General features: G+C 40.7%; 1 protein-coding gene across 1 annotated transcript in view; it reads right to left on the reverse strand.

Moving 5' to 3' along the window:
• Positions 1 to 24,841, reverse strand: part of LOC121385915 — a 27,984-nt gene continuing 3,143 nt past the window's right edge. Inside the window, exons 2-5 of the mRNA XM_041516705.1 lie at positions 10,380 to 10,579; positions 9,482 to 9,567; positions 6,032 to 6,242; positions 1 to 3,020 (exon numbers count right to left, since the gene is read on the reverse strand). Of these exons, the coding sequence (XP_041372639.1) occupies positions 2,904 to 3,020; positions 6,032 to 6,242; positions 9,482 to 9,567; positions 10,380 to 10,579 (614 nt within the window). The 3' untranslated portion in view covers positions 1 to 2,903. The remainder of the gene's footprint in view (positions 3,021 to 6,031; positions 6,243 to 9,481; positions 9,568 to 10,379; positions 10,580 to 24,841) is intronic.

Below are 24,841 nucleotides of genomic sequence, written 5' to 3' on the forward strand. Positions count from 1 at the left end.
CTCTCTCTCTCTCTCTCTCTCTCTCTCTCTCTCTCTCTCTCTCTCTATCTCTCTCTCTAACACATCTACAGTTTCAATAAACTCGTGAGTTTTCATTCTCGGAGAAACGTGTTAGTACCTTGATGTGAGCTCTAGTCTATAAATTCAGAATTATCATACCACGTGCCCGTGACATATCCTATAGTTAGACCACGGGCGTGTCTAAAATAAACGTTAGCGATTGCTGAATGGCTGAAGAAAGTTTCGCTTGTAAGACAACTATTGTTCAGCAGGATGGAAATTACAACTTTGTTTTAAACCAAACCCCAAAACTAAAATTAAATATTATTAAATAGTTTCGGTTCATTTTCCATTACATTACTAATCAGCGGCAACCTTTAAAAAGGGCACCTCCAGTATTGAAGGTATTAGCAGCATTGAACACGACGCGGCACACCATGTTATGACCAGGCAGACCACCCACGTATCAGAAGGATTCGAATATGGTATTTTTAACAACCGAAATTCAAATTCGGGAAGCATGCAAACAGGTTCGGGCACACATATACATGTATTTTCTTCCATAGACATTCGCCCCATCCCCGCCCTCATTTTCAAATACAGTCAGAGGTTCGCATAATACTATTACGTGTTTATTTTGTGGTTGTTTAAAGGGGCATACCCTAGTTTTTAAATACTATAGGCATATCGTTCACTATTAGTGCCGTTTATGATCACTCAAATGAAACTTTACTTATATTCTATTATTTAGATTATCCATTTCCGTACAACCGGAGTTTGTCTGGTCTTCCTTGTGTTTATAATACCGCAAAATGCAGTAGTAACAGAGAAATAACAGTTATGGAGTTGAGTTTTGCTCTATTTTTAACTGCATTTTACCGTTTCAACTTCAAAGACTCTTGTTTCACTCTCTTGTAACGTCATTCACATGTGTTACGGGTTTGTAACGTAATCAAACTTAGTGTCCATTTATACGGCTTGTTTCACTCTCTTGTAACGTCATTCACATGTGTTACGGGTTTGTAACGTAACCAGACTTAGTGTCCATTTATACGGCTTGTTTCACTCTCTTGTAACGTCATTCACATGTGTTACGGGTTTGTAACGTAAGCAAACTTAGTGTCCATTTATACGGCTTGTTTCACTCTGTTGTAACGTCATTAACATGTGTTACGGGTCTGTAACGTAACCAAACTTAGTATCCATTTATACGGCTTGTTTCACTCTCTTGTAACGTCATTAACATGTGTTACGGGTCTGTAACGTAACCAAACTTAGTATCCATTTGTATGGCTTGAACCTAGGGTCTGAGGGGCCGGGAAGTAGCCCAGTGGTAAAGCACCCGCTCGATGCGTGGTCGGTCTGAGAGAGAGAGAGAGAGAGAGAGAGAGAGAGAGAGAGAGAGAGAGAGAGAGAGAGAGAGAGAGAGAGAGAGAGAGAGAGAGAGAGAGAGAGAGAGAGAGATATGAGCAGTTTATTTTATCAGTCAAATATATAATATACACCTTTTAAGAACATCATGCAATGTGCACATGAAATAGTTGTAGCGTCTTTGTATTGTGTGTGTAGAAATGTACCTCATGGTACTGGACATTGTTAACGCTTGTATAATTTTGCATACAGTGATAAGCTATTTAGATGCATGTAAGTTATACGCACATACTGCAAACAGATATTCCTGTGTCTACACATTACGACATATAACATTATCGATGTAAGTGTTAAGTATATCTGAATGTATAGAACATTTAGACAGTACATATATTCAATAACATGGTATTAAATAAAGAATGCATAAATACATATTATATAGTAAATTCTGGTGTGCATTTAGGTAATCAATACATGAAATAAACAGAGGATATGGAATTTGCTATTTATTATATAACATTTGGTAATTTAACTTTATTTTTAAAATCGTAGCAGCAAAGTAGTTCCTGCTTTGTTACAGTGAAGATAACACTTTCTACATTGACGATAACACATTTTAGAGTAAAATAGTGAAATGTTCACTCTAAAATGTGTTATTGTCACTGAGTGACCGTTAACACTTTTATTGCACTGATATTTTAAGACATTTTACTAAATGTTATATAATAAACATTGTATACATATATAGTTAAAGGCATATTTATTACCCATAATGTATTTTAATTTAGTCGCTTAGACAGGAAATACCTCAGTATGAAGTATATGTTGTGTGAAAGTGTCGTTTTGACATATATTGATATATTACATGGGTGTAGGATCTAAAAGCTACAAAATACACGAAATGAGATGACATTCGGCAGCCATTTTGGGTAAGTTAAAGTCCCAAATATAAAATGCGGTCGTACACTAACAATGGCACCGGATTCGTGTTCAGTGAACAGCATGGCCATAGAAACGACAAGGCATAGCTACCTAATGTACAGACAAGTATTTAATTGCCAAACGCCTAAAACGGGCGTGCACTCTAACAGCTTGTTCTCAGTGTGCATGTGAAACAGGCTTCCTTGGTTCAGTGTTTAAGCCATCGGACTGCAGGCTGGTAGATACAGGGTTCGCATCCCGGTAACGGCTCAAACCATGAGCGAGTTCTCAAGGGCTCATTGGGTAGGTATAATGCCACTACACCCTCTTCTCTCTCACTAACCACCTAACAACAAACCCACTGTCCAGATAGCTGAGGTGTGTGCCCGTGACAGCGTGCTTGAACCTTAATTGAATATAAGCACGAAAATAAGTTGAAATGACATGTATTGTAATATATGATTTACAATATTGTATATACTTGTATGCTTATGAGCCACGCGGCTTAAAGTAAATAAACTACTACTACTACTACTACTAAAACCAACTGACTTGACTTCCATAAAAACTAGTCATGTGCTAATTATAAGGGCCGTTGGATTTTTCTCTCGTCAGTTGAAGAATTTCACAGACTGGATGACGCCTCCACGCTTGATGATAAATCGACCAATGCGTGTCAGGTCGGTGGAGTGGTTCCGGAAAACATGCCAGTCGTTATCGACGTACATCTGTAAAAAAAACAACAACAAAGGAACACCATTCAAAATTCAACACATATATAGATAGTTTCAACATATAAATAATTTCACACAGGCATGTGTCTATATAAACCAAACCACAGTACCAGAAAGTCTACGCTTCGTCACGTCACACTTTCAATTCTGTCTGGTGTGTTTTTTATTAAACTTTTAGTCCAGACTCGAGACTCTAGTACAGTCTGAAACACTACTGTCATGACAACGCCATATATATATATATATATATATATATATATATATATATATATATATATATATATATATATATACTCTTCAAAAAAGAAACGCATAACTGGTATATGTTAGGATTGGATTGCAAATTTATAGCATCATATCTTTGCTCAATACCAGAGCTGTAAAATTGAAAAGTGTTAAACATGATCAGATCATCACTTGGAATGAAATCGCCTATCAAATCAACAGGATTATGCCACCGTATCAAGGTCAGGGTCATGGACACTAATATCGAGCATGAGCCCCATGAGCAGCAATGACGGCTTGACACCTCCTACGCATGGAATCAAATAATGCTTGAATCACAGGCTGGGGAATTGTAGCCCATGTTTGTTGCAAAGCCTGGAGTAGCTGGGGTAGCGTTTGTGGCGCAGGGTTACGTTGCCGTAAACGTAGATCTAGTTCATCCCATAGGTGCTCGATGGGGTTAAGATCAGGTGATCTTGAAGGGCATGGCATCACTCCGACATTGTGTTGATTCAGGAAGTCTGTTGTTATACGTGCGCTATGTGGTCGTGCATTGCCGTGCTGGAAGATGACATTTTCTGCGTTGATGAAAGGTATGGCATGACGCTGGAGAATTTCGTTGCAGTAACGTTGGGCTGGTAGATGACCTGGGACATGTACAAGGTCTGTTCTGCCAGTGCAAGTGATGGCCGCCCATACCATAACACTCCCCCCTCCATATCTGTCCACCTGCCGCACACAATTATTGGCATAACGCTCGTTACGTCGTCGGTAAACTCTAGCTCTGCCGTCGATGCGTTGAAGCAAAAAACGCGACTCGTCGCTGAAAGCCACTCTTCGCCACTGCTGTCGACGCCATATCAGACAACGTCTGCACCATGTAAGCCGTAGACGCCTATGTTGCGTGGTTAAAATTATCCGTGTAGCTGGTCTTCTAGCTCGGATATTGGCTTCACGTAAACGGTTTCTTACGGTCTGGTCCGAAATTCTTCGCATCACAGGTATGGCAGAAGGTGATGATGAAGCAGTTAGGAATCTGTCACGTAAATGCCGTAGACGTATGTATCTGTCTTGCGCCGGTGTGGTAACTCGGGGACGACCGGATCTGGGGCGGTTACGTGACACTCCAGTTTGCTGATAACGGTGCCAACGCTTAGATATTGTACTCTGAGATGTGTTGAAAAGACGTGCAACTGTTGATTGCGATTCCCCGGCTTCCATCCGGCCAATTGCGTTGTTACGTTGTGGTTCTGTCAGCCTGGGCATAATTTCAACGTTATGTAGCGACACTATAGATAATGCGTGTGTGAATGTAACTAAATTTTATGTCAAGGGGTAGTGCACGTGCTGTGCGTGCATGATTTGTACGTGATAAATGTGAGCTCAGCAACCATTATTATGGATATTGTGAAAAACATATTTGCACGTGCTGACGTCAAATCATGCGTGTTGTCAGCTTCAGAATTGAATGATATCATATCCACTAGCTATAGAATAAGATAATACTAAAACATTCACTATTGTGTTATTTCAAAATTAATGTTATGAAAAATATGCTCTATGCGTTTCTTTTTTTGAAGAGTATATATATATATATATGCAAGTGACATCATTAGGGATTGAGTCTGGGCCCGTATTTTCGATGCCATCTTAGCCACGATATGTCGTAAATCCGTCGTAAGTGATTGCGGAAAATGTCGTAGCGTATTTTCGAAATTGTCGTAACTCCAAAATATCGTAAATATATCGTAGATCCTACGACAGGTTCCTGTAGACTAGAAACCAATGGCGCCTTACTACTTGTTTCATGATAATGACGAACATACAGCTCCCCAGTTTTGTAAACTCGAAGAATTTGCCGTCAAAACTTTAAAACAGCGTATTCCAACCGTGACCTTTGATTGTTACGCCACCTATTTCAGAAAATTTACCAGTCCATGTAATGGGGCCTGATCGGGGTTTGTGAAGAAGGCACACGTGAGGCTGTTCAATGTGAAATGCACCTAAATAATGTATCGGGCAGCCCAAATAAAATAAATATTACTGAAGTTAACCCAGTTGACAACTTTTCACTATTTACAGTAATACAAAATAGACATGAAACCGGCCTCGGTGGCGTCGTGGTTAGGCCGTCGGTCTACAGGCTGGTAGGTACTGGGTTTGGATCCCAGTCGAGGCATGGGATTTTTAATCCAGATACCCAAACCCTGAGTGAGTGATCCGCAAGGCTCAATGGGTAGGTGTAAACCACTTGCACCGACCAGTGATCCATAACTGGTTCAACAAAGGTCACGGTTTGTGCTATCCTGCCTGTGGGAAACGCAAATAAAAGATATCTTGCTGCCTGTCGTAAAAGAGTAGCTTATGTGGCGACAGCGGGTTTCCTCTAAAAACAGTTTCAGAATGACCATATGTTTGACGTCCAATAGCCGATGATAAGATAAAAAAAATCAATGTTCTTTAGTGGCGTCGTTAAATAAAACAAACTTTACTTTACCAATAGTCGATGATTAATTAATAGTTGTGCTCCAGTGGTTAAACAAACAAACCAAAAAAAAAAAAAATCTCTCTCTCTCTCTCTCTCTCTCTCTCTCTCTCTCTCTCTCTCTCTCTCTCTCTCTCTCTCTCTCTCTCTCTCTCTCTCTCTCATCATCTCTCGCACACAATCATTCACTACCCCGTCTCTCATATCTATATATCTCTATATATCTATCAATCGCTCTACCTATCTATCTATCTATCTATATATCTATCTCCACCTCCACCACTTATGCACTTACATCAAATCCAGATGCAGTCACTTGAATTGTCAAGTTAAACGGCCTTCCTACGGCGAACGGGAAATATGGTTGGTCGACATCTCGCCTGTCCCATTTAACACCGTCTGTCCTGCTTGTTCGCAGTGCTATATTTCTGTAGCTCTTATGCTGGAACCGGACATCGAAATGTAGTGCTACAAAAACTATACCGCACTCCAGGTTGAATGACATTCTGAAACACATTGATCATGAACATGTTTAGTGTCAATGCGTGTCATTCATACTCGGTAAGGGGCGGGACGTAGTCCAGTGGTAAAGCGCACACTTTATGCGCGGCCGGTCTAGGATCGATCCTCGAAGGTCGACCCATTGGACTATTTCTCGTTCCAGCCAGTGCACCACGACTGATATATCAAAAACCTCTGTGGATGTAGTTTTTTTATGTTGTTTTTTTATTTGTTGTTTGTTTGTTTGTTTGTTTTGTTTTGTGTTTAGTGGTTGTCTTGTTTTTTTGTGTGTGTGTTTGTTTGCTTATTTGTTTGTGTGTTTGGTTGTTTGTTTGTTTGTTTGTTGTTGTTTTTGTTTGTGTGTATGGGCTTCTTTTTTTCTTTCTTTTTTTTTTTTTTTGGGGGGGGGGGAGGGGTTCCCATATTAGTGGTAAACATAAACATATAGATATACATTTTGCTGAATGTTTTATTATTGAAAGTTAGATTCAGAATCGGATATCTAGTTTTTAGCATTCCTATATTTCAGAAAATAAGAAGAAAGGAGGCGGCCCAAACGACATTTCAAATGGCTACCCTAGACCTGAATACGACAAATTAAAATCCCATTTTCTGAATACAAAACAACAACAACAGCAACACAATCAACGACGTTTGTAACGAAAGTTACTTTTGTTTAACGACACCTTTCTTAATCCCTTTCGTCTCAAGAAGCACATAACGCTGTAACCAGAGATCGCCACTGCTGCCTGTCTTTTGCCTGCTTCTCCAGCAGCCCCCAACTCAGACTGCCCTCTCGGCATTCCTTCTCTGCTGTCCTCATCCATATTTTTTTCGGGTCCCCTCGTTTCCTTTTACTAGGAAGGGTCCATCAGAGTGCCGCTCTTTGTAGGGCTGTTTGATGCATTCTGATGACATGGCCAATCCAGCGCCATCTTCGGCGCTTGATCTCCGATACCAATGACTGTGTGGAGGTTTGTTTATGGAGTGCTTCGTTGGTCATGATGTTGGGCCAGATGATATTCAGAATCCTGCGAAGGCACCGAACTCCAACTTCTGACCGATGGTCTTGGTCATTTTCCAGGATTCTGCTCCACATAGTAGAGTGCTTAAGACCTTTGTCTTCCAAATAATCTCGCTTGCTTTCCAGATGTTTCGGAGTGATGCAAAGGTCTGGCTTGCCTTGGAGATTCTTGAGTGGATTTCTGCTTCACTGTTTCCATCGGCTGTCATCTTAGAGCCAAGATAGGTGAAGTGATCAACTTCTGCAATTTCGTCACCTTGAAGGATGATGGATTCTTTAGAATTGGTGTTCATTCTCATGAGTTTTGCCTTAGGAATGTTGATCTTAAGTCCAATCTTCTCTGCAGCGGTTGCTAGGTTTCGGGTCTTGGCCTGTATGTCTATATGACGGTGAGGAAGTAAACAGATGTCATATCCAGGTCTTCGACCATGTTTGCGAAAGTCCACTGGATCCCTCTTTTTCCTGATTGTTCCACATTAGTATCCAGTCTATCCCAATTATGAACAATAATGTTGAAATAATACACCATTGTTTTACCACAGTGTTTATGTTGAAAAGGTCACTAAGTAGGTTGTCATTTATAACTTGAGAACAAAAATCTGTATATGACAGCCTGATGATGTTAACAAGTTTGGAGGGTATGCCATAGTGTCTGAGTATCCGCCAGAGCGATTCGCTGTGAATACTGTCAAAGTTTGTTTTCAAAGTCGATGAAGTTGACATATACTGGTCAGTTCCACTCCTTGCTCTGTTCCAGGATCTGTCTCAAGGTGAAGATATGATCTCTACGAAGACATTCCTTTCTGAAATCCAGCTTGTTCTTGACGCATATAATTTTCTAATGCAGTGGTTAGGCGACTATGGATGATTTTGTTGAAGACCATGCCGGTGAGTGACAACAATGTAATACCTCTCCAGTTGTTACAGTTGGTAAGTTCTCCTTTCTTTGGCAATTTGACTAGTATGCCGGTTTTCTAATTTGCTGGTATATCTTCTGTCTCCAAAATCTCCTTGAAAATCTAAGTCAGGATTTTTGGTGTTTCATTTTCTTCTGCTTTTAGCATTTCTGCAGTTACCTCATCTGCGTCTGGTGTGTTTCCATTCTTCAAAGCTACACCACTAAAGTATATTAATGTATTTATCATCGGCTATTGGATGTCAACCATTTGGAAAGTCTGACACAGTCTTTGAAAGGAAACCCGCTAGTGTTGTCCATTATATATGCACCATCCCACAAACAGGACAACACCTACCACGGCCTTTGATATACCAGTTGCAGTGCACTGGCTGGAACGAAACATAGCCCAATGGTCCCACCGACGGGGGTCGATCCCAGACCGACCGCGCATCAAGCAAACGCTTTACCACTAGGCTACGACTGACGCCATATAACCGTACATAAAATGTGTTGAGTGCGTCGTTAAATAAAACAGTTCTTTGTTTCTTTCTTTGTTACTTTCTTACATCCCGCCCAACAACGTTCGTAATGTTTGTGTCATTGGTCAAATGCTCATTTAGGCCAACTATGAACATGTGTACAGTTATGAGTAACCATGTAACAAATAAACACACATTTAACAACGATAAAATATCCTTGCAGCCGATTTATCAAAATAAATAAAATGAAATATCCAGGGGTAAAGCCTCTACCACGTGAATTCATGTCGCAGCTACGACAATGTCCGTCGATACCATCGTTAAGTTAGATCCCTGCGTCGAGATCACGAATTTGTCATGGCTAGGGTCGGTCTAGGATCGATCCGCGTCGGTTGTGCCCATTGAGCTATTTCTCGTTCCAGACAGTGCACCGCGACTGTTATATCAAAGGCCGCGGTATGTGCTACCATGTCTGTAGGATGGTGCATATAACAAAATTTCATGCTATTAATGGAAAAAAATATATAGCGTGTTTCATCTCTAAGACTACATGTCAACATTACCAAATGTTTGACATCCAATGGTCAATGATTAATAAATCAATGTGCTCTAGTGGTGTCTTTAAACAAAATAAAGTTTAAGACTACATGTCAAAATTACCAAATGTTTGACATCCAATAGCCACTGATTAATAAATCAATGTGCTCTAGTGGTGTCTGTAAACAACAACTTTAAAACATGTCAAGGTTACCAAAGGTTTGACATCCAATAGCCACTGATTATTAAATCAATGTACTCTAGTGGTGTTGTTAAAAACAGAAGAAAAAAACGTACAATATTTACCTTGATTCATTAAGGGGCGTGCCAAATATTTCCACCTTCCATCCAGGTCTGACAATTTCAGGAATAAGTGATATGAACACCAAGGTCTGCAAAATAACCATTCTTACATAACTGTTAATCCCATGTGTTTGTTGTCGTATGTTTGTCATTTCTCATTTTATTTTTGTATACGAATATATTGAGAGAGAGAGAGAGAGAGAGAGAGAGAGAGAGAGAGAGAGAGAGAGAGAGAGAGAGAGAGAGAGAGAGAGAGAGGAGGGGGGGGGAGATAGACGATGTTTTTTATTTTTTTTATTTTACGAGGAGGGTTTATGCTTCTCTTTGTTTTTCGTTGTTGTTTTTTTAATCTATTTTCTGTCTCTTTATCGTTTAGGTCTCTATATACAATTTATTTTATTCAATATTGCATAATTGTAAAGTTTTAAAGAAATACAGTATCTATTGCAAAAATAATAGTATATTATAGAAGCTTAGTGCACTATGCGTGTTGTTTATTCATGCAGAGGGAGAGAGAGAGAGAGAGAGAGAGAGAGAGAGAGAGAGAGAGAGAGAGAGAGAGAGAGAGAGAGAGAGAGAGAGAGAGAGAGAGAGAGAGAGACAGAGACAGACTGACAGACAGACAGACAGAGACAGACAGAGAGAGAGAGAGACAGAGACAGAGAGACAGACAGACACACAGAGAGAGAGAGAGAGAGGAGAGAGAGAGAGAGAGAGAGAGAGAGAGAGAGAGAGAGAGAGAGAGAGAGACAGAGAGAGAGACAGAGACAGAGAGAGAGACAGAGACAGACAGAGAGACAGAGATATAGACAGAGAGAGTACAAACACAGTACAGAGTATAGAGACAGCCAGAACATGAAGGATACTACAAAGTACGGCGTTGCAGACTTGTATCTCTCACCACGTTGTAAAAAGCAACTCTTGCACAGGACCCGTTTAGGACATTCCACGATCCAGTCACGTCACAAACACTCATCAGACTAAGTCCAAAAAACTTGAAGTCTTCGTTACAGCTGTAGTTAGCCACGCTGTTGACCCTCCGTGAATTGTAGACGACGTGTCCATTGGGTAGAGCGGGCGGCTTCGGGCATGCACCTATTGCTGTTAAGAAATAATAATAACAGTAAAATAATAATCAAATGCAGAATAGAGCTGTTATTTAGAAACGCTGAACTACAGGCACGGCGGAAGCAAGTAGACATTGGGGGGGGGGGGGGGGGCTCAGATCAAGGGCGCAAAGCAATGTTTCTAGTGGGTTCGGGGATAAGGTCCCCCGTAAAATTTTGAAAACTAGATGTCCTGAAATGCAATGTCCTGCATTCTACAAGTAAATATTATCACTGCCTTAAGATTTACTTCCAATAGTATTTTTGATTCAGAATGATTGAGGGGGCTAGAGACACACACCCCACCACCGCTCCACTGTGCCTGGATTAACCGGGAGAAGGAGGTTGGGACACGAACGTCATGCCGACCCCCTTTTATGTGTTTTGTTGTTGTTGGGTCTTGGTTTGGGAGGGGGTGGGTTGTTGTTGTTTCTTTCGCACCACCTTTCAACTACTAGACAAAGTGGATGACCATCCACAATATAACACACTGGCAATGACAATGTTTGGTAATACGTCTTCGGAATAATAGATACAGGTTAGGTTGTGTTTATAAGTCTTTTGGGAACTTTTCCTATTCGGAGTAGTAATACCGGCCTCGGTGGCGTCGTGGCAGGCCATCGGTCTGCAGGCTGGTAGGTACTGGGTTCGGATCCCAGTCGTGGCATGGGATTTTTAATCCAGATACCGACTCCAAACCCTGAGTGAGTGCTCCGCAAGGCTCAATGGGTAGGTGTAAACCACTTGCACCGACCAATGATCCATAACTGGTTCAGCAAAGGCCATGGTTTTGCTATCCTGCCTGTGGGAAGCGCAAATAAAAGATCCCTTGATGCCAATCGGAAGAGTAGCCCATGTAGTGGCAACAGCGGGTTTCCTCTTAAAATCTGTGTGGTCCTTAACCATATGTCTGACGCCATATAACCGTAAATAAAATGTGTTGAGTGTGTCGTTAAATAAAACATTTCTTTCTTTCTTTCTATTCGGAGTAGCGTAATAAACAGAGTATGTAATAAACATGACATCAATAATAATAATAATAATAATAATAATAATATAATATTAATAATAATAATAATATTATTATTATTAATACTTAATAATGATAATGATAATGATAAATAATAAATAAATAAATAAATAAATAAATAAATAAATAAATAAATAAATAATAATTTATTTACGGTCAGACATATATTTAAGGACCACACAGATATAGAGAAAGGAAACCTGCTGTCGCCACTTCATGGGCTAATCATTTCGATTATCAGAAAGGGATCTTTTATATGCACCATCTCACAGACAGAATAGTACATTCCACGGCTTTTATTACACCAGTTGGGAAACACTGTGTGGAACGAGAAATAGCCCACAGGGGCCATCGTCGGGGACCGATCCTAAATCGACCAAGCATCAAGCGAGCGATTTACCACTGAACTATTTCCCGCCCCACTACATAGCTCGTGTTATTTTTATGTGTACGTTTCCATAAACAGAGCGTTTGATCCCCAGTATACTGCGAAAATCAAACAAACAAAACAACAAAAAATAAATAAAATAAAATAAACAATAAAAACAATAAACATTTATGAAAAAGCGAAACAGCTAACCACAACAAAAATCCTCACAGAAAAAAATACAAAAACCCCCTAAATAAACAAAACAGGACAAACAATCAAAAACAAATAAACAAACAAACAAACATAGATCGGTGTGTATTTAGCATTATCCGCTGTGAACATGTCGTTATCCTAAAAAGTTAATTTGTTTTCTTCAACGATACCAACAGAGCCTACATAGGCCTACCGACGGGGATCGAGCACATACCGACAGCACACCAGGCGAGAGCTTTATCACTGGGGCAAACAAAAAAAATGTTGTCTTTAAAGACATCACTAGAGCACATTGATTTATTAACCATCGATTATTGGGTGTCAAACATTTGGTAATTTTGACATATTGTCTTAGAGAGGAAACCCGCTACATTTGTTCCATCAGTAGCAAGGGATCTTTTATTTTAACCATCTCACAGACAGGATAGCACACACCACGGTCTTTGATATACCAGTCGTGGTGCACTGGCTGGATCGAGAAATAGACCAGTGGGCCCATCGACGGGGATCGAACCCAGATCGACTGCACTTCAGGTCTGGGCTACGTCCCGTAACTCATATATCGTTGTTTCCAACCACCAGAATAACGTATCTCGGATCCACCCCGATCACGACGATTATATTTTGTCTTCATATTTTAAAGTGCATTCACTCGGTGACCGTTAATTTATTTTCCATTTAAAGGTGCAGACCCTAGTTTCAGCCCATGAAATTGGGCACTAAGTTTAGTTAGTCTACACCCTGTAACACACATTTGTATAAAGTTATAACAGAGAGAAGGTAAAGTGTATGATGTTTAAACAGGGTAATGGTGTCTAAAATTAACTAGAGCGTGTCTCAATAACCATTACTTCTCGGACGAACGCGCGTTTTTACAATTATGAAGATTGACATCTGATCTGTATTCGTGGTTAGCCTGTTTGCGTTTCAACCCCCAGGGACCGATGATCTTAATTTAGCATGTTTTTCTATGGACGGAAAAATACGAGACGGAAATAAGGTTTTAAAATATTAGTGTCTTGATTTGATGCCATGGGGACGCGATTTGTATGTTTTTAATAAGCATCAAAAAGACTGAGTTTCATGCTATAAAATATTTAGGCACGACGCTTTGAAATACCACCCGTTGTAACGCACGATTTGATGATCCGGAGTTTGTAAAGTGATTTTTTTCTCTTGCTTTTTGTGTTTTTGTTTAGCATTGTTTCGTGTTGCTGCTGTTTGAGTTGTGTTTCGTTGGTGTTTTTTTTTTTTGTTTTTTTTTTTTTTTTTTTTTTGTGTTGGGTGGGGGTTTTGGGGGGTTAGGTTGGTGGGTTTTTTTTTTTGTGTCGTGTTTCTTATTTTTTTTTTTTTTTGTTCTTTTTTTTGTTGTTGTTGTTGTTATGCTTGTTTTTGTTTTGTTGTTTTGGGTTTTTTTTTTTTGTTGTTGTTTGTTTTTTGTTTGTTGTTGTTGTTCTTTTTTTTTTGTGTTTTTTTTTTTTTTGGGGGGGGGAGGGAGGTTGTGTTTGTATGTGTTTTGTGTGGGTTTGTTTTCGTTGTACGTACAAATTTACTTGGAGTATACATGAAGTTTGGACTGCTACACAAATAGCACAAGAGACAGTTTTCAACCTAAAAACTATATTTAATGTTAATTTCGTCATATTTTCATTTCAATTTCGTGCTTATATCCAGTTACGGTTCAAGCACGCTCACCTGGGCACACATCTTTGTTAGTGGTTAGTTGTTAGTGGTTAGTGAGAGAGATGAGTGTGCACTGGTCTTACACCTACTCAACGATATGTTAAAACTCGATCTGGTTGGTAGCCAGGACGGGGTTGTGAAGCCTGTACCAGCCTTATGCCAGATAACTTAGCCACGAAACCACTGATGCTGGTTACGATGGTATGTAGTGCCTTCTAGTAGTGTCCATTGTTACACTAGCTCTTTGGCAGGGAAAACAAAATTAAAACAAAATACGCCTATTAGCAGTTAAAGACGCAGATCTGGGTTTCAACCTGTAAACAAAATTGACACTAAGTTTAATCTTTACTTTGTTTTATTGTGATACCATCTCGTATCCTCCGGAGTCGGGCCCGTCCGCACCACTATACCAACACATGACGACTGGACTATACCCTAGTTTGATTCTCTCTATTGAAACTATTGAGTTTTCCTATTCCAGCCAGTGATTCATGAGTGGCATAACATAGGAGAAATATGCTGTGTAAATAGTAGATACTTTGTATGTACATGCGTGTATCTACTATATATGTATATGTGTATGCATGTATGTATGTAGGTATGTCTGGGTGGATGTAGCCAGGTAGATGGTTGGTTGGTTGGTACCTACGTATGTACGTACCTACGTACTTATACGTACGATCGATCTAATGTATATTGTAATGCATGTAGGTATGTAGTTGGAGAGAGGAAGGTGGTTGGGTTGGTACGTATGGAACGTACCTACTACCGTAATGTGGATCGATCTATGGATGGATTTAAAGTGTGTTGTGTTTTAACTACTTTAACCCATTGATTTGCTTTTATCCTTCACTGTCTAGAGTTGTAGAGAGGAAACCCGCTACATGTTTTTCCTATGAATCGCGGGTTTTCCTCCTCTGCCAGACTATAAATGGTCCACACTTATCAAATGGTTTGACACCAAATAGCCAAATAGCCGCCTGATGGATGTGTTCTAGTGGGTGCCGTTAAACCAAAATAACTTTCAAATAATTACTTTGAGAGAGGATGATAGACAACATGTATTGTTATGATAATTAACTACAATACATGTTTGTAAATAGGGCTTTGGCAGTTCGATGTAAAAACAAAATAACTTCATGCGCTTTTAACGATAGTAACGTTCTTGTTGTTGCTTTGGGTTGGTAATAAGTTAAACAACAATAAAACACAATCAAGACTAAAAACGTATCCGTACAAGTGTGGTAAAAAAGAAGGTTAAAGAAGGTTATTTGTGGGTTGATTTAGTTAGACAGTAATAACCAAAGAGAACACAATCAAGACACCCTGTTGTATACGACAATGTACACACAAGTTCGAAGTTGTTTTTGTTGTGGTTATTGTAATAAAGTGTAAAACAAAGAACACACAATCAAGATACACGTTTGTACGACACATCAGTAACACAAAAGTTCAGGTTTGTTTGTGTTTGGGACACTTATTAGAATTAACACCCAGGACCCCAATCAAGATACACGTATTACGTAGACAATGTATACACACAGGTTAAAGTTTGTTTTGTTTGGTTATGTAAGCAGTAAAACAAAGTGAACACAAATCAAGATACACTTTGTAACCGACCAATGGTAACACAAAATTTAAAGTTTTGTTTTGTTTGGCCTTATTAAGAGGTAAAACAAAGAGAAACGCACAATCACGATACAACGTAGTACGACAATTACACAAAGGTTAAAGTTTGTTTTTGGTTTTGGTTCATTAAGAAGTAAGAAGCAGATAGAAAACAATCAGGATACACGGTAGTGGCGACCAATGATACCACAACTGGTCATATAAAAAGTTTGTACTTTTTGTTTGTTTTTGGTTTTAATAAGTAAAAGCAAAGAGAACACAAATCAAGATACACGCTTGAGTACCGACAATGTACATGCAAAGGTTAAACGTTATATGTTTTGTTTCGTCTTATTAAGAGTAAAAACCAAGAGAACCCAATCGAAACTAACAACTTATGTTACGAACGACATGTGAAAAAAAAAAACAGGTAAGTTGTTTTGTTTGGTTATTAGAAAGTAAAACTTCTCTTTGAAAAACAATCCATATACACGTAGTACGACAATGTGAAAAAAAAGGTTAAAGTTTTGTTTATGTTTGTTATTAAGAATTAAACAAAGAGACAACCAATCCAGATATAGCTTGTCACGCACCTCGTTAACACAAAGGTTTAACGTTTGTTTTGTTTGGTTATTAAGAAAGTAAATCAGAACACCATCACGCTACACGTATACGGACATGTACACAAAGGTTAAAGTTTGTTTTTTTTGTTTATTACGAAGTAAAACAAAGAGAACACAATCAAGATACACTTATAGGTCCACCCCACAATGTACAAACCCAAAGGTTAAAGAAAGTTTTGTTTTGCGTGGTGTTATTACATGAGTAAAAACAAGGAGAAACACATGTCAAGATACCAGGATACACGATGTACGACAAATGGTCCCACAAAGGTTTGGTTTGTTTGGTTTTAATGATATCAAAGAGAACACCAGTCAAGATACACGTAGTACGAAGGACATGTACACAAAGGATTCAAGTTTGTTGTGTTTGACACATTTTGTCATTAATAGAAAGAATACACATTGTTTTAAACGTTAGAGGTGTGCAATCTAGATTTTTGTTCAGGTACGTTTTGTGTGGGGGGGGTGGGGGGGGACATCTTGAGCCTTGCCTCTTGCTTACACTGCGCAAAGTCATGCTGGTTGAATAGTCGATCGCCTATCGGATGATCAAACATTTAGTATCCTTCCCTCGTCTGCAGCAGGAGTGCAACACGCTACTCCGCTCGATTTCAAGTCCGTCGTATGTTTCTAATTCGTCACATGCGGATATTTTATATGAACTTGTCCTTGGTTGTTACTCGAGACATTGTCTTAAAGAGGAAATACAGGTAAGCAATACCACTACACTTTTATATACCGATCGTGGTGCGATCGCTTAGCCATTGGCTACGTCCTGCCAGCGAGAGAGAGAGAGAGGAGTGAGAGAGGAGGAGATAGGAGAGAGTAGGAGGAGAGGATGGTAAAAGAGGTCATATATATAAGTAATATATGCGAGGGAGAGGAAATGAGTAGGCTAGAAGGACACGTGAGGGAAGAATAGGAGGAGGGACAGGGGCGAGGAGAGGAGATGAGTATACCATGACGAGATACGGGTGAGTTGAAAGAAAGAGACAGAGGGAGACAGAGGAGAGGAGGGGACAAGATGGAAAACAGAGAATAAAGGAGAAAAAACGGAAGAGGGAGCGAGAAGAGAGAAAGCGAAAGCCCAGCTGGAAAGAGAAAAACTAAGTGAAAGAAGAAGAAAAAAAAAAAAAAAAAGTAAGATAAGAAAGGGGGAGGGGGGAACAAGAGGTATGGAGAACTAGAGAACTACAAAGAAAAAGAGGTAGGAGGAGAAAGGGAAGGGAGGTGGGGGAAAGGGAGAAAAAGAGTGTGAGTTGAGGGGAAAGAGAGGATAGGTAGTTGGATGAGGATAAAAGAGAAGAAGAGGGGAAGAAGATTCTAAAAAGGGAACGAAGGGGTTGAAATGGGTGGTGAAAATTGAAGCGGGGGGGGAGTCAGGTTAAGGCCCGTAGAGGTATGGAGGATAGATGGTAGGTGGGGGAGGGGGGTGAAGAGATGGGGGGGAAGTAAGAATAGAGAGAGTTTGGGGAGGGGTGGGGAACTAAAAAAACTCAGAAAGGGGAAAGGTCCGCGGGGGGTTGGTCGCAAAAAAAAAGTGATTCAAGGGGGAACTCACGAAATGAAGGAAAAAAAAAAGGGGGGGGGGGGAAACGGGGGGGCGGAAAAAAAGGGGAGGAAAAGGAGGGAGGGAGAAAAGGAGAAACCTAAAGAGAAAAAAAAGAGGGGGGAAAGGGGAGGGGAGAATGGGGGGAAAAAAAAAGGAAGAAAAGCGGGAAAAGGAAGGGGGGACCCCTGACTCAAAGGCCAAAGAAAGAGGGCCCCCACCGTCAGGTCTAAAGAATCATGGAAGAGATCGAAATGCACGTACTTCGAACGACCCCAGAAAAAGGAAATAGAGAAAGGAATAGGGTGGAGGGAGAAAGGAAAAGGGACGAGGGGGGAAAAGAGAAAGGGGAAAAAGAAAGAAAAGAAACTGGAGGAGAGAGCGGGAAAAGGAAAAAGGAGGAAAAGGGAAAAGGAAGGAAAAGGGGGGAAGGAAGGGGATGGAGAAGGAAAAAGAGGAAAGGAGGGGGCGTTGGGAAGGGGAAAAAGAGAAAGGGAAAAGAAGGGGAGGAAAAAGGGTCGGGGGAAGGTGGAACGGGAAAGGAAAGTGGAGGGAAAGAAACGGGGGAAAGAAGGGAAAAGAAAAAAGGGAACAAAGAGAAGGATTTAAAGTAAGAAGGAAGGAAAAAGGAAAGAAGGGAGGCGGGGAAAGAGGAAAAAGAAAGATGAAGGAAAGGTTAGAGGAAAAGCGGGAGGGGGGGGGGAATAAGGGGAAGGAGAAGAAGAACGAGAGAGGAAAGAAAGGGAGTGAAGGGGAGGGGGGAAGGGGGGGGACAAAAAAAAGGAAAGGGAAAAAACTGAAGAAAGTGTATGGAAGGAAAGGGGGAGGAGAAGCTAGGAAGGGAAGAGAGGGGTGGGGGGGAAAAGAGGGAAGAGGGTAAGGGGGAAAAAGAGGCTTGGGAAGGGAGGGGGATTGAAAAGAAAAAAAGGGGAAAAAGGGGGGGGGGGGAAAAAAAGAGGAAAGAAGGGGGGGGGAAAAGAAAGGAGAAAAATTACGAAAGGAGGGGGGAAGGGTAGAGGGGAGAAGGAAAAAACAGAAGGGGAAGGAAAAGACAGGAGGGAGAGGGAAAAGGAAAAAAAAAAACGGGAAAAAAAAAAGGGGGGGAGGAAGAAAGAAAGAGGATGAGGAGAAAGGAAGGAATTTAGCGGGGATGGAATAATGAGCAACCAAGGAAGAAGGAGAGAAAGGGGGGCAAGGGGGGGGACAAAAAAAAAACAGGAAAAGAGGAAGAAAGGAGGGGGGGAGGAGGGGGGAGGGAGGAAAGAGGGAAAAAGAAAGGGGAAGAAAAGGGAAGGGAAAAGAAAGAGGGGGAGGGGGGAGGGGGAAGCCGGGAGGAAAAGAAAATACCGCGGAAGGGGGGAAACACAAGAAGAAAGATAAAACAAGGGGAGAGAGGAAAAAAAAAAATAGAGAAGAAAGGGGGGAAGAGAAGCGAGAAGGGAAGGATGGGAAAAAGGAAAATGGGAAAAGGGAAGAGGGGAAAAAGAAAAAGGGATAGGGAGGGGGGTTAGAAAGGAGGATGGGGAGGAAGTGGGGAGGAATAAGAAGGGGAGCCATGGATTCGGATGAAGGGTGGATGGAAAGTAAAAAAAGTTTAAGAAGCGGTAGGCAGAACGAAACTAGGAGGGAACCTGGGGATTAATCTGGGAAGGGGGTAGGTAGGAAATGTGAAAAAAGGGGGGGGAGAGAAATAGAGGGAGGAGGAAAACGGGAAAAATGAGTGGGGCGTCGAAGAAGAAGGAGGAATAATGAAGAAAGAGAAGGGGGGAAAAAGAGGGGAGAGGGGGAAAAAGATAAGGGGAAGAAGGGAGGGAAAAAGGGGAGGAACCAATTGAAGAGCAGGGAATGGGGAGAAGCGGGGAGAAAAGACAGACAACACAGAGAGGAGAGAGGAGAGAGAAGAGAGAGAGAGGAAGAGAGGGAGAAAGAGGACCAGAAAGGAGAAAGAGAAAAAAGGGGGGGACAGAGACAGACAGAGGAGGAAGAGATATAGACAGAGAGAGTACAAACACAGTACAGAGATAGAGACAGCCAGAACATGAAGGATAACTAACAAAGTACGGCGTTCTGCAGACTGTATCTCCTCACCACGTTTAAAAAAGCAACTCTTGCACAGGACCCGTTTAGGGAACATTCCACACGATCCAGTTCACGTCACAAACAGCCATCAGACTAAGTCCCAAAAACTTGAAGTCTTCGTTACAGCTGTAGGTAGCCACGCTGTTGACCCTCCGTGAATTGTAGACGACGTGTCCATTGGGTAAGCGGGCGGCTTCGGGTGCCACCTATTGCTGTTAAGAAATAATAATAACAGTAAAAATAATAATCAAATGCAGAATACGAGCTGTTTATTTAGTGAAAACGGGCTGAAAACAGGCACGGCGGAAGCAAGTAGACATTGGGGGGGGGGGGGGGGGCTCAGATCAAGGGCGCAAAGCAATGTTTCTAGTGGGTCGGGGATAAGGTCCCACCCCACCGTAAAGATTTTGAAAACTAGATGTCCTGAAATGCAAATTATCCTGCCATTCTTACAAGTAAATATTATCACTGCCTTAATGAATTTACTTCCAATTAGTATTTTTGAGTCAGAATGATTGAGGGGGCTAGAGGGACACACCTCCCACCACCGCTCCACTGTGCCTGATTAACGGGAGAAGGAGGTTGGGAACACGAACGTCATGCCGACCCCCTTTTATGTGTTTTGTTGTTGTTGGGAAAAAAAGTTTGGGAAGGGGGTGGGTTGTTGTTTGTTTCTCTTTCGCACCACCTTTCAACTACTAGACAAGTGGATGACCATCCACAATCATAACACACTGGCAATGACAATGTTTGGTATATACGTCTTCGGAATAATAGATAGTGGTAGGTTGTGTTTTAAGTCTTTTGGGAACTTTTCCTATTCGGAGTATAATACCGGCCGCATCGGCGGCGTCGTGGCAGGGCATCGGTCTACAGGCTGGTAGGTACTGGGTTCGGATCCCAGTCGAGGCATGGGATTTTTAATCCAGATACCGACTCCAAACCCTGAGTGAGTGCTCCGCAAGGCTCAATGGGTAGGTGTAAAAACACTTGCACCGACCAATGATCCATAACTGGTTCAGCAAAGGCCATGGTTTTTGCTATCCTGCCTGTGGGAAGCGCAAATAAAAGATCCCTTGATGCCAATCGGAAGAGTAGCCCATATAGTGGCAAACAGCGGGTTTCCTCTTAAAAAAGCTGTGGTGGGTCCTTACCCATATAGTCCTGACGCCATATAACAGTAAAAAAATGGTGTTGAGTGTGTCGTTAAATAAAACATTTCTTTACTTTCTTTCTATTCGGAGTAGCGTAATAAACAGAGTATGTAATAAACATGACATCAAATAATAAAAGTAATAATTAATAATAATAATAATATTTAATAAAGAATAAAATATTATTATTATTAATACTTAATAATGATAATGATAATGATAAATAATAAATAAATAAATAAATAAAAAAAATAAATAATGCAAATAAATAATAAAAATTTATTTACGGGTCAGACATATATTTAAGGACCACACAGATATAGAGAAAGGAAACCTGCTGTCGCCACTTCATGGGCTAATCATTCGATTATCAGAAAGGATCTTTTATATGCACAATCTCACAGACAGAATAGTACATTCCACGGCCTTTTTTACACCAGTTGGGAAAACACTGTGTGGAACGAGAAATAGCCCACAGGGGCCCATCGTCGGGGACCGATCCTAAATCGACCAAGCATCAAGCGAGCGATTTACCACTGAAATTTCTATTTCCCGCCCCACTACATAGCTCGTGTTATTTTTATGTGTACGTTCCCACATAACAGAGCGTTTGAAAGTCCCAGTATACTGCGAAATCAATCAAACAACAAAACAACAAAAATAAAATAAAATAAAAATAAACAATAAAAACAATAAACATTTATAAAAAAGCGAAACAGCCTAACCACAACAAAATCCTCACAGAAAAAATACAGAAAACCCCCTAATAAACAAACAGGAACAAAAATAGGACAAACAATCACAAAAACAATGTCGTTAAAAAATCAAACAAACAAACCATAGCCCCCCCCCCCCCCCCCACGGTGTGTATTTAGCATTATCCGCCCCAATTCGTGAATCATGTCGTTATCCTAAAAAGTTAATTTGTTTTTTCTTCAACGATAACAACAGAGCCTACATAGGCCTACCGACGGGGATCGAGCACAGACCGACAGAACACCAGGCGAGAGCTTTATCATGGGGCAAACAAAAAAAATGTTGTCTTTAAGGACATCACTAGAGCACATTGATTTATTAACATCGATTATTGGGTGTCAAACATTTGGTAATTTTGACATATTGTCTTAGAGAGGAAACCCCGCTACATTTGTTTCAATCAGTAGCAAGGGTCTTTTTTTAACCATCTCACAGACAGGATAAGCACACACACCACGGTCTTTGATATACCAGTCGTGGTGCACTGGCTGGATCGAGAAATAGACCAGGGGCCCATCGGACGGGGATCGAACCCAGATCGACTGCACTTCAGGTCTGGGCTAACGTCCCGTAAACTCATATATCGTTGTTTCCAACCACCAGAATCACGTATCTCGGAATCCAACCCCCCGATCACGACGATTATATTTTGTCTTCATATTTTAAAAGGCATTCAACTCGGTGACCGTTTAAAAATTTATTTCCATTAAAAGGTGCAGACCCTAGTTTCAGCCCAGGAATTGGGCAGAAGTTTCGTTAGTCTACACCCTGTAACACACATTTGTATAAAGGTTATAACAGAGAGAAGGTAAAGTGGTATGATGTTTAAACAGGGTAATGGTGTCTAAAATTAACTAGAAGCGTGGTCTCAACAACCATGATCTTCCTCGGACGAACGCGCTGCGTTTTTACAATTATGAAGATTGACATCTGATTCTGTATTCGTGGTTAGCCTGTTTGCGTTTCAACCCCCAGGGACCGATGATCTTAATTTAGCAATATAGGAAAAATACGAGATGGAAATAAGGTTTTAAAATATTAGTGTCTTGATTTGATGCCATGGGGACGCGATTTGTATGTTTTTAATAAGCATCAAAAAGACTGAGTTTCATGCTATAAAATATTTAGGCACGACGCTTTGAAATACCACCCGTTGTAACGCACGATTTGATGATCCGGAGTTTGTAAAGTGATTTTTTTCTTGCTTTGTTGTTTTTGTTTAGCATTGTTTCGTGTTGCTGCTGTTGAGTTGTGTTTCGTTGGTGTTTTTATTTTTGTTTTTGTTTTTTTGTTTTTTGTGTTGGGTGGGGGTTTTGGGGGGTTAGGTTGGTGGGGGTTTTTTTTTGTGTGTCGTATTTTTTTTTTTTTTGTTCTTTTTTTTGTTGTTGTTGTTGTTATGCTTGTTTTTGTTTGTTGTTTTGGTTTTTTTTTTTGTTGTTGTTGTTTTTGTTTTGTTTGTTGTTGTTCTTTTTTTTGTGTTTTTTTTTGGGGGGGGGGGGGGGGGAGGTTGTGTTTGTATGTGTTTTGTGTGGGTTTGTTTTCGTTGTACGTACAAATTTACTTGGAGTATACATGAAGTTTGGACTGCTACACAAATAGCACAAGAGACAGTTTTCAACCTAAAAACTATATTTAATGTTAATTCGTCATATTTTCATTTCAATTTCGTGCTTATATCCAGTTACGGTTCAAGCACGCTCACCTGGGCACACACATCTTTGTTAGGGGGTTAGTTGTTAGTGGTTAGTGAGAGAGATGAGTGTGCACTGGTCTTACACCTACTCAACGATATGTTAAACTCGATCTGGTTGGTAGCCAGTACGGGGGTGTGAAGCCTGTACCAGCCTTATGCCAGATAACTTAGCCACGAAACCACTGATGCTGGTTACGATGGTATGTAGTGCCTTCTAGTAGTGTCCATTGTTACACTAGCTCTTTGGCAGGGAAAACAAAATTAAAACAAAATACGCCTATTAGCAGTTAAAGACGCAGATCTGGGTTTCAACCTGTAAACAAAATTGACACTAAGTTTAATCTTTACTTTGTTTTATTGTGATACCATCTCGTATCCTCCGGAGTCGGGCCCGTCCGCACCACTATACCAACACATGACGACTGGACTATACCCTAGTTTGATTCTCTCTATTGAAACTATTGAGTTTTCCTATTCCAGCCAGTGATTCATGAGTGGCATAACATAGGAGAAATATGCTGTGTAAATAGGTAGATACTTTGTATGTACATGCGTGTATCTACTATATATGTATATGTGTATGCATGTATGTATGTAGGTATGTATGGGTGGATGTAAACAGGTAGATGGTTGGGTTGGTACGTATGTACGTACCTACGTACTTATGGATCGATCTATGTATATGTGTAATGCATGTAGGTATGTATGGGAGAGAGGTAGGTGGTTGGGTTGGTACGTATGTACGTACCTACGTACGTATGGATCGATCTATGTATATGTGTAATGCATGTAGGTATGTATGGGAGAGAGGTAGGTGGTTGGGTTGGTACGTATGTACGTACCTACGTACTTATGGATCGATCTATGTATATGTGTAATGCATGTAGGTATGTATGGGAGAGAGGTAGGTGGTTGGGTTGGTACGTATGTACGTACCTACGTACTTATGGATCGATCTATGTATATGTGTAATGCATGTAGGTATGTATGGGAGAGAGGTAGGTGGTTGGGTTGGTACGTATGTACGTACCTACGTACTTATGGATCGATCTATGTATATGTGTAATGCATGTAGGTATGTATGGGAGAGAGGTAGGTGGTTGGGTTGGTACGTATGTACGTACCTACGTACTTATGGATCGATCTATGTATATGTGTAATGCATGTAGGTATGTATGGGAGAGAGGTAGGTGGTTGGGTTGGTACGTATGTACGTACCTACGTACTTATGGATCGATCTATGTATATGTGTAATGCATGTAGGTATGTATGGGAGAGAGGTAGGTGGTTGGGTTGGTACGTATGTACGTACCTACGTACTTATGGATCGATCTATGTATATGTGTAATGCATGTAGGTATGTATGGGAGAGAGGTAGGTGGTTGGGTTGGTACGTATGTACGTACCTACGTACTTATGGATCGATCTATGTATATGTGTAATGCATGTAGGTATGTATGGGAGAGAGGTAGGTGGTACTGGGTTGGTACGTATGTATG

Source organism: Gigantopelta aegis, chromosome 12, assembly GCF_016097555.1.
Source record: "Gigantopelta aegis isolate Gae_Host chromosome 12, Gae_host_genome, whole genome shotgun sequence".
Taxonomy (NCBI): domain Eukaryota; kingdom Metazoa; phylum Mollusca; class Gastropoda; order Neomphalida; family Peltospiridae; genus Gigantopelta; species Gigantopelta aegis.